Source organism: Pinus tabuliformis, chromosome 7 (genome assembly GCF_031772625.1).
Source record: "Pinus tabuliformis cultivar Carrire ecotype Pingquan chromosome 7, CPIR1, whole genome shotgun sequence".
In the NCBI taxonomy this organism is placed as follows: Eukaryota; Viridiplantae; Streptophyta; class Pinopsida; order Pinales; family Pinaceae; genus Pinus; species Pinus tabuliformis.
This window is the reverse complement of record NC_142293.1, coordinates 1,045,865,805-1,045,879,258: the sequence shown is the minus strand read 5'-3', so window position 1 is coordinate 1,045,879,258 and position 13,454 is coordinate 1,045,865,805. Positions and strand designations below refer to the sequence as shown.

The window sequence follows — 13,454 nt, the reverse complement described above, 5'->3', positions numbered from 1 at the left end:
TTTATAATCCACATGAAAAGAAATTAGATTCTCGAACGATCAGTGGGTATTTTTTAGGTTACCCTGAGAAATCTAAAGGGTACGTGTTTTACTGTCCTAATCATAGTCCAAGAATTGTAGAAACTGGTAATGCAAGGTTCATTGAGAATGGTGAAGTCAGTGGGAGTACTCGAAGAGAAATAGTAGAAATAAAGGAAACAAGGGTAAATGTTACATTGCCTAGAATAGTTCCTCCATCTACTATTACTCCAAATGTTGTTCCAGCTGTTGTAGAACAGCATGATGATAATGAACAACATATAAATGAAGAAGTACTTCCTGAAGGAAATGACTTACATAATGCTGATATGCATGAACCACAACAAGTAGCATTAAGAAGACCTCAAAGAAATCGTAGGTCAGCTATTTCTGATGATTATGTGGGTTATATGCAAGAATCAGATTATGATATTGGAATCAATAAGGATCCAGTTTCGTTTTCACATGCTGTAGAAAGTAAAGAGTCAAAGGAATGGATTAATGCCATGAAAGAAGAACTGAAATCCATGCAACAGAATGAAGTTTGGGATCTCGTTGAGTTACCACATGGCTGTAAAAGAGTCGGATGCAAATGGGTTTTTAAAACCAAACACGACTCTAGTGGTAATATCGAACGGTATAAAGCTAGACTTGTTGCTAAGGGTTACACTCAGAAAGATGGTGTTGATTACAAGAAGACATTTTCTCCTGTTTCGAAAAAGGACTCACTAAGAATAATAATGGCATTAGTAGCTCATTATGATTTGGAGTTGCATCAAATGGATGTGAAAACAGCCTTTCTGAATGGAGATCTTGATGAGGATGTTTACATGGATCAACCTGAGGGTTTTTCTATAGAAGGTAAAGAACAATTGGTGTGTAAACTTAAGAAGTCAATATATGGGCTTAAACAAGCATCCCGGCAATGGTATATTAAGTTCAATACCATTATTACATCCTTTGGTTTTAAGGAAAATACGGTTGATCACTGTATATACCACAGTGGGAGCAAGTTTATTTATCTGGTCCTTTATGTTGATGACATCTTGCTTGCTGCAAATAATTTAAGTATATTGCATGAGACTAAGGAATTTCTCTCAATGAACTTTGAAATGAAAGATATGGGAGAGGCATCCTATGTGATTGGAATAGAAATATTCCGTGATCGATCACAAGGAATATTGGGATTGTCTCAGAAAGGATATGTCGAAAGGATTCTAGAGAGATTTGGAATGAGTAAATGTTCACCTGGGACAGTTCCTGTACAGAAAGGTGATAAATTCAGTCTCATGCAATGTCCTAAGAATGATGTTGAACGAAAGGAAATGGAATCAATTCCATATGCATCTGTTGTTGGTAGCCTGATGTATGCTCAAACCTATACTAGACCGGATATCAGCTTTGCGGTCGGTATGTTAGGGAGGTATCAAAGTAATCCAGGAAGGGAACATTGGCAAGCTGCAAAGAAAGTTTTGAGGTACTTACAAGGCATGAAAGATTACATGCTCATGTATAGAAGATCCAATGAATCGGAGGTGATCGGATATAGTGATTCAGATTTTGCTGGATGCATCGATACTAGAAAATCGACTTTTGGTTACCTGTTTATGTTTGCTCAAGGTGCCATATCATGGAAAAGTGCGAAACAGACTATCGTTGCTTCATCCACTATGGAGGCAGAATTTGTGGCATGTTTTGAAGCCACAATTCATGCATTATGGTTGCGGAACTTTATTTCAGGACTTGCGGTTGTCGACACCATTAGCAAGCCGCTGAAAATTTATTGTGATAACTCTGCAGCAGTATTTTTCTCAAAGAACGACAAGTACTCTAAAGGTGCCAAACACATAGATCTGAAGTATCTTGTTGTGAAAGATGAGGTTCAGAAACAAAGAGTGTCAATCATGCACATCAGGACAGAACTTATGATTGCAGACCCTTTGACGAAAGGGTTACAACCAAGACAATTTAAGGAACATGTTCAAAGAATGGGTCTTGGTTGTATTAATAATAATTGATGTGTGACATTCTGATCTCTTTTATGTGTTTCTGATATACAATTATGTGTCTCTTGTTTAATATAGTAGTACGTATTTTATGTAATTTTAAACAAGAAAGAGTCTTATAAAGATATTATGTTTAATCATTATGATATAAGACATTATGTGGACCATTATGCTGTTTTATATAAATTATGAGTATGAATTGATGGTTTGCTGGTATTGTAGTATATGGAAGGAAATGCATTGAATTAATAGTGCACAACCGCCATAACTCTCAGCAATTTATCATAGTATGATGTTCAACACTTAATATTATGAATAGTCGGGTCAAGTGGGAGAATGTTAGAAATCTGCAGTTTCTAAATCTTAATGTGACCCGATTAAAGCATTAAAGCATTAAAGCGTTGAATTGGTATATGATGGACGTACCAGATTTAGTGTTAAATAATATAAAAAGGATTGGGTCCTCTCTCCCCCTAAAAAGAGTCGCATTCTTCTCCATCAAGAAGCGCATAAAGAAACAGGGCTAGAAAGAGAAACCGAATTCTGAGAAGAAGAGTAGGAGTCAGAAGAAAGTAGATGGCAGCCATTACATCTTCCGCTGTTAATCAAGGTATGTCATCTTAAACAATAGATCATATTAAGTTTTGTTTGTGAAATATTCGGTATTGATGATCTTTGGGCTGTTAATTTGAATTGTTCATAATTAATCAAGAAAGATTTACAGTTCTTTCTTGTGAGACAAATCTCCATGTTTCTGAGGCATTTTCGTGCATGTTCTATGCACTGGACTAGACGACATATATCTACGCTTTCCTAGTCACGCACAACTAGAGTATATACTGAATGTATTGAAGCCCTATCCTCTCGGTCAATGATCAAAAGTGTAAATTGATGATAATTTTTAAGTTCGATCCTATCATCGTAATGAGCCTGCACGGACGTAACCTTTTATACTGGTTTATAATATCTGTTCGATGCATGATTGGGTTACATAGAAAATTGGAAAAAGTGGAACTTGTGCCATGTGTAGCGTTAAGACAGTGTCATGGAATGCTTGTGTGGCACAGCATTAAAGATGTGGTAGCTTGGGACCTTTGGTTGGGATGAAAACAAAAGTGAAATTGGAGCATCGTAGTGAGCAATACAAATTCAATTCCAATTACATTAGCAAATATGTTGAAATTCCACAACTCTGGGAGAAATTCTTTGCATCGGAAAGCCTCCCTTGTCCAAAGAAGCCGGAAGAATTTAATATGGTCAAGGAAAAATATTTTGTTTCATGTGAAACTCACATGTGCATAAAAGTTGAAGTCTGCATGGGCAAGGAAATTCGACCCCCCTAAGACACATGTAAATACACATCGTCACATCAGTTGGTGGAAATCATCACACATCACATCATCTTATCTCTCTTGATTTGATTGTTTCGTATAGGTTTGAAATAGGAGGTCCGAGCTCACACGTGCGTTGAATTTCTATTCAATAATGTTGGCCAACCTTTGGCTATCTTTGACTTGGGTTTGTTTGACTTGAATTTATCTTTGTTTAGAAGATTGAATTGATGGGGAAAAGGACCAAATTTTTTGGATAAGTTGGCTTACTTTGATTCAATTTGACTGTCGATCTGTGGAGGTTTTATTGTCGAATTTATCTCTCCTTTGACTGTCGATCTGTGGAGGTTTTATTGTCGAATTTATCTCTCATTTGACCAAGTTTTTGGAAGTTGCTTTGACAAGGATTGAATAAGGAAAGAAGGCCGATTTCCTTGACTGTTTGACTGAGCCTTTTGAACGTTGATTTGACCATTAACCAAGATTAGTTATGCCATCCTCTGCTGCTATTAACTTTGACAAAATTTGCAAATTTGGCTTGTTGACCATAGTTGACTTTTTGGGCTCATCTTTGATTTTGATATTGGATTGGTTTTTGGGATAGTCAAGGCTTTGACCTTTGACTCTTTGTTGATGAACTTAAACATTGTATCTCTTTGCTGAACATTCGATGACAATCTAATAGAAGAATTTTGAAACAGTGTTCCCCTTGTGGGGTTTTTCCCCGGTCTTTGAACAAACACCACTTCTTTATTATTCTTGGCTCTCTTCTATTGTGAATTTTTGTTTATTCTTCTATCTACAATTGCTTATTGTTGTTGGAAGATTGAATTATATTGAATAAATTGAATGCTAATTGAATAAGTGATTGTGTTAAACATTGAACACTAGAAAATTAACAAAATAAAGGGAAAGAAACTTATAATGAGAAATTGATAGTTCATCCACTGATTCTTGCGGAATATGTCTTGAGTTAGAGGGATAAGATAAAAATAATTAAACTTGAATTAATCAGAAGGAGTTGCAGCTCACAGGTGAGTACACCACCTGGAGACTGCACTCAACAAACAAGGAGGAGACTCTCGCTCACATTCACTCTACATTACATGAATGAATATTACATATTAAATACATCACTGAAAAATAGGTAGTTGTAAACAACCTCCTAAATTCTAGGAACAACTCCTAAACTAAGAAGATGCGTTACAACCACATAACCATTTCTCCATTATTTCTAACTCCCCCCCTTAATGGAGAAAGGGTTATTTTGCACACCTAACATCCCTCTAAATAACTCAAACTTTACTCGCCCTAGAGGCTTAGTAAAAATATCAGCTATATTATCACAAGTATTACAATAATCCACACAAATTTCCTTAGACTGTATCTTTTCTCGTACAAAGTGAAACTGAGTATCAATGTGTTTAGTATTCTTATGGAAAACTGGATTGTATGCAAGCTTTATTGTGCTTTGATTGTCAGTTTTGATGCTGGTTGCTGCTTTTTGTCCTTCGCCTGCATCACTAAGCAATCTCCTCAACCAAATGGCTTCACATGTAGCTGCACACAACGCCTGGTACTCTGCTTCACATGACGATAATGCTACAGTGCTTTGCTTTTTGCTACTCCATGAAATAACCCCGGATCCAATGCTAAATGCATAACCTGTGATAGATCTACGATCATCCAGGTTGCCTGCCCAATCAGAATCTGAATAACCTGCTAAAGTAACATCAGAAATGTCAGTGTATAAAATACCATAATTACAAGTACCACTAAGGTACCTCAACACACATTTTGCTGCACTTTAGTGACTGTCAAGTGGTCTGGACATAAACTGGCTCAGCACACTAACATAGTATGCCAAATCAGGCCTAGTTGTCGTAAGATATATCAGACTTCCCACTAGCTGTCTATACAAAGTGGCATCCACCTGTTTCGTGCCATCGTCACTGCTTAACTTGAGATTCTGTTGCAATGGTGTTGCTGCTGTTTTACACTGTTCCATTCTGAATCGTTCCAACAGGTTTCTGGCATACTTTCCTTGAGTTAGAAAAGTTTGACCAGAATCTTTCCACACTTCTAGTCCTAGGGAATAATGAAGATCACCAAGGTCTTTCATTTCAAATTCCTGTGACATTTGCTGCTTGATTTCTTTGATTAAACTATTTGCATTCCCTGTTATTATCATGTCATCCACATACAAAGAAATCAAAATTATTTGCCTCTGTTTATTTATCTTGGTGTACAGATTTGGATCGTTGAGGCTCCTATGGAAACTATGCTGAACAAAAAATGAATCAATTTTGTCATACCATGACCTGGGTGCTTGTTTCAATCCATAAAGTGCCTTATGCAGTTTACACACTAAATGTTCCTTCCCCTTTTTCACAAAACCAGGAGGCTGTACTAAATATATTTCTTCTTTTAATTCTCCATTCAGAAATGCAGATTTAACATCTAACTGGTGTAGCTTCCATTTATGTTTTGTTGCTAAACAGATTAGCATTCTAATTGTATTAAGTTTAGCTACGGGGGCAAAGGTGTCATCAAAATCAATTCCTTCCTGTTGTGAATAACCCTTTGCTACCAGTCTTGCTTTGAATTTTTCTACAGTACCCTCTGCATTTATCTTAGGTTTATACAGCCACTTACAACCTATAGGGGTTTTTCCTTCTGGCAGCTCAACTAAGTCCCAAGTATGGTTTCTATATATGGATTCCATTTCTTCATGCATTGCAGCCCTCCATTCATCTGATCTACTTGCTTCTTCATAATTTGAGGGTTCTACAATATTTAAAATTTTGGACATTAAAGCATAGTCTCTGAATTTTGCAGGTAGTCTAGTCTTTCTACCTGATCTTCTCGGTAAAGGACTCACCTCAACTCTTCCTGTTTCAGCACTGTCTGGGCCTGCATCCTCACTTATTGAGCTATCTGCTGCTACTTCTTCCTGTTTCTGCTCCTGCTCCTTTTCTTCTTCTTCTTCTTCACTGTTCAGTTCTATCAGAAATGGAATGTGGCTGTCGTTGTTAGAGTCTTCCTTTCCATCTCCTATCTGTTCATGAAAAATGACATCTCTGCTTGCAAACACTTTATGAGTCACAGGATTATATAATTTGTATGCTTTATATTCTGTGCCATATCCTACAAATATGCATTTCAAGGCTTTGGGATCTAGCTTTTTCCTATCTGCTTTCGGTACATGAGCAAAAGCTTTAGATCCAAATATTCTCAGATGACCAACTGCTGGTTTGAGTCCAAACAATGCTTCAAAGGGGGTTTTGAAGCCTAGACATTTGGTGGGACTCCTATTCTTTAAATAAACAGCAGTATTAATGGCTTCTGCCCAAAGACCATTAGAAATGCCCTTACCTTGAAGCATACTTCTCGCGCACTCCACAAGGGTCCTGTTCTTGCGTTCTGCTACTCCATTCTGCTGTGGAGTGTGTGGCACTGTGAACTGCTGTATAATCCCATGCTGCTTGCAGAAGTTCATGAACTCATTTAACCTGTATTCCCCCCCTTGATCCGAGCGGAGAATCTTTATCTTCTTTCCTGTTTGGTTCTCTATCATAGATTTGAATTCTTTAAAATATTGGAAAGCTTGACTCTTTTTGCTTAAAAAATACACCCAAGAGAACCTAGTGCAATCATCTATAAACAGTAGAAAGTAGTATGCACCTCCTAAAGACCTAGTCTGCATAGGTCCACAAATATCTGTATGCACTAGTTCTAGGATGTCTCTTTGTTTTCTGTTGACATGCACAGGGAATTCATCTCTATGCATCTTCCCTAATGCACATCCATCACATTCCAGTTTGATATTATGTAAAGCAGGAAGTCCATCGACCATACCTTTATTTTTAAGCAAGATGAGATCTTGTAGATTGATATGTCCAAATCTCTGGTGCCAGAGATTCTCAACTGTTGATGTTGCTGCAACCATCGCTTGTTGTGGCATGCTCCTTGCATCCAGTTTATACAAGTTCCCCATGCGTACTCCTGTTGCAACTGTCCCCAATTTGCTATCCTGAATGACACATCCATTCTTGAAGAATTGTACCTGCATGTCCTGGTCTGTTATCATAGAGACAGAGATCAAATTCTTTTTAATTCCTGGAACATATAGAACATTTTTGAGATGTTTGATATCGCCACTAGGTAGCTTCACAGGAATATCCCCACAACCTTTGATTTCATACCCACTGTCATCACCCAAATAGATTTTGGATCCACATGTAGAATCTTCAAGAAACTCAAAATATTCTCTCTTACCATTCATGTGCGAGGATGCGCCTGAATCGACATACCATGTATTGTCCTCATCTCCTCTTGATGCTGAAAGTGCACAGTCGACTGTAAATAGCCGAAGATCATAGCTGTGGTTTTCCTCTTCCTCAGCAAAACAGCCTTGATGCTTCTTCTGTTTACCTCTCCTTTCATCTGTTTGCCTCTTATAACACTCTCTGATCTGGTGACCAGGCTTTCCATAGTAAAAACATCTCTTAGCATAGTTATCATTCATATCTCTAGATGGTCTCCTTTGAAAGGAGTTGGCCCCTTTCTGCTGCTGCTGCGGTTGCTGGTGTTAATGTTGGTGCTGGCGCTGCTTTCCTCTGTGCTGTCTTTTCTTTGCCATCAGAGCAAGGTCATTTCTCTGGGTCTTCAAATTTTGTCTTCGCTCCTCCTCTTGGAGCAGAATTGCTGTCAGCTCATCAAAAGAGGGGGCTTTCTCCCTCGCTGACAACCCTGAGATGAATGTCTGATATTCATCGGTCATCCTGTTCAGTGTGAGGGTAACCAGATCTGAGTCTGATACCTTTTCTCCAATGGATCCCAATTTGTCTTTCAGATCCTTGATTCTGGCTGTGAATCCATCAACAAATTCATTCTCGTCCATCTTTAGTGCATACAATTTTCCTTTGAGTGCGAGAACACGATTTGTGTTCTGTGTCTCATACAGACCCTTGATCGTGCTCCAAATATCTACGGCCGACTTGCAATCTCGAATATGAGGGATAATGTTGTCTTTGACAGACATCTTCAGTATGACTTTTGCCTTTGTTTCTCTTTTATCCCAATCCTGTTCTTGGGTTGTATTTCCGGATCTCTGTTCATTTCCCAAGACGATCGCCCATGCGTTCGCACTCTCCAGCAAGGTTTGCATTTTGAACTTCCAGTTGGAAAAATTCGTTCCATCAAGCTTGCCGGACTCGTGGAGGTATGATTCCAAACTGTTGTTCATTTTCGCACTACTAAACACTCGAATCGGCCACCACCGGGCAAGTTCGATCTGCTACCACCGAACAGATCAGGAACTTCTCTGTGCCACCACCGGGCAAGTCCAATCTGCTGTCTTCAAACAGATCAGGGACTTCACTATGCCACCACCAGGCAAAACTGATCTGTCACCACTGAACAGATCACAGAGCTCTGATTCGCCACCACCGGGCAGGTCCGATCTGCTACCACCGAGCGGATCACGGAACCTCACTTCGCCACCACCGGGCAGATCCGATTTGCTACCTCCGAGCTGATCAATGATCCTCAATTCGCCACCAACGGGCAAATCAAATCTGCTGCCACCGAGCAGAAACCTTCACGTGCCTCCACCGGGCAACTCCGATCTGCAACAAAGATTGCAGATTTACAGAAAGAAAGGGCTGGCGCTCTAGTCAACGCCGAATCCGCGCTAATTGCGGAAAATGAAAATTCTCGATGTGCAGGAATTTTGGCGCGCTTCACAGCCACGGATCAGCGCCAATTTTGTCGTTGTTTTCTCTGGCGCGTTTATCAGCTCCAAAACCGCGCCAATGGCGCGACTGTTCCTCCAAAAAACGCGCTAATTGCTGCAATCTTTCCAAAAAAAAAATTCCGCTCCGAATCTCCGCTCCAACCCTTCCTTCGGCTCAGTGATGATCAGTCATCTGATGCCTTTTCGCTTCAGGTGTTACTGCAGCTCCACCTGATCACACAACTATCTCTACATGTACTCCTACCACTACAGATGTGTAACTAATGATACATCCCAGAAAAAAAAATTTAAGGCTACCTCTACCCTAAGCTCCGATACCAAGATAAAAATAATTAAACTTGAATTAATCAGAAGGAGTTGCAGCTCACAGGTGAGTACACCACCTGGAGACTGCACTCAACAAACAAGGAGGAGACTCTCGCTCACATTCACTCTACATTACATGAATGAATATTACATATTAAATACATCACTGAAAAATAGGTAGTTGTAAACAACCTCCTAAATTCTAGGAACAACTCCTAAACTAAGAAGATGCGTTACAACCACATAACCATTTCTCCATTATTTCTAACTGGATATGATCCAGACGATGAATTGATATCTCCTTGCTTGTGTTCACCGATCAAGTTTTGATCATTGAAACTTCGTGAAGGAAGGGTTTAGATTTTCGCATTGCATTACACTATGTAAAGCTCAGTTTCATTTGCGGGCATGCTGAAAGCAAAGCAAGCTAATGCTGACACACATAACGCTCATGTGGAGACCGCTGACCAATTATGACTACATGTTGACCAAAAAGCACCGTCGACGTATTCAGTTTATCTTTCAATAAAGGAATGCGAGTGAAAGGGTGTTACAAGCGTCACACAATATCTAAGAGGTGTGTGTTGATCATATGAGTCCGCAAGTTCAATTTACCAAATTCACAAAACTAAATATTTTCGTTTCCATTATGTTGGAAATATTTTAATCAATCAAAATAAGTGCCGATGAGAAATTTGTTGCATTAGGAAAGGGAGAAAATTGTATAATGCACTTGGAAATAGGGATTCTATTGAACTTCAAAGGTTTTTTTTTATGCCTTTTATGGTTTTTGAGAGCATTATTGATCCAAATTAAAAACGTGAAGAAGCACTGAAATCAAAGTTCAGACAGGGGCTATGTTTAAAATATTGATAAAAGTGCCTTCTAGTTGTGACAATGACAATGAAGGATTGACTGTGAAAGGGTTTACATTGATTGTTGAATGAAGGTCTGACCATGGAAGACATATTTGAGATGTTTCTAGGGTTTTCATGTTGAGCAGAGTTGCTAAAAGTTTTTATTCACTAATTTGATGAGAAGTGTTATACCAATATACACTGTCATTAGGGTTTGCATTTTACAATTGCTTGATGAGCAACTTGCTGTTGAGATCAGTTCGGTTGTGGAATGTTGAGCAGAAGCAGAGACAATGAAGTGTGACATGACAAAGGGAGTATGACAATGCAATTGATAGCAGTTGTTAAACATATAATGTTGGGTACTACTACATTGTCCAGCTAGGGTTTGGTATTCATGTTGAACATAAGCAAATTTGATTGGTGCCGAGGTTTGATGTGGAGAAGATCTGATTGTTGAACAAAGATTGTGTTGCAGTTTGTTTTATATTGATATTGAGCACAAGTGGATCCAGTTTGAAATTTGTGAAACATGGTCTGCCAGTTGATTAAGGAGGCAGGGTGGTACTAGGTTAGGTTTGGGCTTGCATAGGGCTTTGGAGTGCTCTTCTAGTAGAAAATTATAAACATGGTGTTGGAGAATACTTCAGGCCGAAGCTTGTAAACTAGGGCATTGGAGCACCATTCCAATTCTAGCTAGTAAAATAGGGCGCTGGAGCGTCCTTCAGGTTGGAGCTTGTAAACTAGGGGTTGGAGCCTCCCTCAGTTGGAGTTGAAAATATTGATGTACATTTTATTGAAGACAAATATTAAGAAGTGTTCAGTGGCTTTTCTCCCTAAAGGGTTTTTGCCTATTTTTTTTTGTCTACCATCTTGATTGTTGTGCATTGTTGAATGATGTTGTTTACTGTTCATGTGATATTGATTTATGTTGAATTAAATATTATTGATAATTAATGCTATATGAAGTTAAAAATACTAATTGAAGAGAAATACTAATTCACCTCCTTCTCAGTATTTCTAACAACTTCAAGGCATTAGTGCAATCACAAATTGAGAGGGGATTCTAGAGTTTGTATAGGGATGAGGAGATGGGGGATTATAGGAAGTTTGGAGGGTAAAGACATTGCCAGTGGGAAAAGGATGGAGGTGGCTTGAAAATAAATGAGCGGATGAAGGTTTTGGAAGGAGTGAGAGAGGGGAAATGGGGGATGATTAAAAGGAGGGAGTTACACATGTGAGGGAAGGATTTGCCATCTTTTTATGATAGGGAGGATTCATGCCTCATTAAGGTTTGTGTAATGTCTTTCCCTTAATAATAAATAATAAATAATAAAAATAAAAATAAAAATAATAATAATAATAATAAATAATATTAAAAAAATACAAGAAAAAAATAATAAACAATGAATAAAAAAATAATAAAAATAAAAATAGTAATAAATAATAAATAACCATACTAAAGCTTTAAATAATAAATAATAAAAATAAAAATAAAAATAAAAATAATAAAATAATAAAAAAATACAAGAAAAAAATAATAAACAATGAATAAAAAAATAATAAAAATAAAAATAGTAATAAATAATAAATAACCATACTAAAGCTTTAAATAAAAATAAATAGAAATAAAACAAGAAAACAGTGAAAAAATCAGTAAAGCATTAAAAAGAAATAAAACAAAAAAGCAATAAAGTTGCATGTAGACACATGGAGTGTGTGCATGTGGTTCCCTTCCAATGTTTACTCTATTTATTAGATGGTGAGGAAGATAGGAGGCATTCCATATCCTATTCATTTTTTTGGGAGAATAGTGTTCTAAGACAAAAGAGTCACTGATAGTAGTACGTTGATTGAGGGTCCGGGTGGCCAGTGGTAACAAGTCCTTGCGCAATTGAACCTATGATTGGGTGGAGAGTCCTCCCCAAAACCTTGTTGCAGTAAGGAGACTTCAACCACAGGTAAATGCTACTCATAATTTTGCACTTGATTAATTAATTATTACATATTTATTTTGCACGGTTACATATGGTCAACCCTTAGGCCCTAGCCTTATGGACATCTTAAAAATGACAGATTGCATATATTTTAATTTACGTCCGTGTGCAAGTGACCTTAGTTCTGTTGAAGGCGGGAGCATATATCCTGTCCTATTAGATCGTTGAGAACTCTCCTTTTTTTTAACATTTTTTTCTGGATGCCATCAACCCACTTGGGCTGTATCTCAGTGTGGAGAGTGATGTATTTTTGCATAGCCGCTTCTGGAGACATAGTTCCCAATCTTTCACAAGCATTCCTTGCACATGCAAGCAATATGGTCCCCGGCATCACTCAGCCATCCCAGCTCTCATGCCATTTGGCTCTGGCAGTAATCTTGAGTGCCGAAGGCTGAGGAACACCACAGGGGCCTTCAGTGGCAATCTTGTAAAGGCCATAAAACTGCAACTGAGCATCATTCGATATCTTCTCAGATGACTTAGCAGCGATTGATGCACACCAGAGCCACATTCCTCCATTGTCTGACCATCAAAACCCTCATCTTAAGGCTTTTGCCCTCATATTCTAGGGTCTTGCCATCACTTTTCATGGATTTTTCACCAATTTCTTCCTTGCACTCGTGAAGCTGTGATCTTCTTCTGTGCTGTAATGCTTTGCCGAGGTTTGTGCCTTGCTTGGAGTTTCGATCGTCGATTCCACTGTCTGATGGCCGGTGATTTCTGATTTCTCGTTTCTGGACGAAGAAAATCAGGATATTAGTTTTGCTATCATGAAGGCGAAGATCAGGGCAATGCCCGCGGATAGAGCAAGCTCCTGCCAATCCCCCATTAAGTCTCTTGTTTTCCCTTCATTGGCTCTCTGGCTCCGATTACAGTCGCAGAAGGATCTGTTAATGAAATTATGCAAAGATTCTTGTTGGTAAAGGCTTTCAATTTTCAAATAAATACCCATACTTGTATTTAGAGGAATTGGAAATGAGACACAAGTGATTTTGACTGTCATTTCCTAGGGTGAGGCAGAGTGTCCTATATTGACTGAGTTCTAAATTTGAGAATCCTTTAGTAAACCAAATTTTGAAATGGGTTTCAGGATTTGATGGTTTGGAAATATTTCCTTCGAACTATAATTTTGTTATTTTATTTTCTTCTGGAAGTAATGATAGATCTGGTCCAATTGGGAA

General features: G+C 38.3%; 1 protein-coding gene and 1 pseudogene across 1 annotated transcript; both read right to left on the bottom strand.

The window, feature by feature from the left end:
• Positions 1–7,946: 7,946 nt before the first annotated feature.
• On the bottom strand, positions 7,947–8,603 carry LOC149251258 (uncharacterized). The gene has a single exon (XM_089453841.1). It carries the CDS (start codon positions 8,601–8,603, stop codon positions 7,947–7,949), a length of 657 nt encoding a protein of 218 aa, XP_089309967.1.
• A 3,504-nt stretch (positions 8,604–12,107) lies between these two features.
• Positions 12,108–13,102, bottom strand: LOC149251257 (acyl-CoA-binding domain-containing protein 1 pseudogene; annotated as a pseudogene).
• Positions 13,103–13,454: the final 352 nt, after the last annotated feature.

Excerpts from the sequence above, each read along its gene's own strand:
- LOC149251258 (XM_089453841.1), bottom strand. The coding sequence starts at position 8,603 with ATGAACAACAGTTTGGAATCATACCTCCACGAGTCCGGCAAGCTTGAT.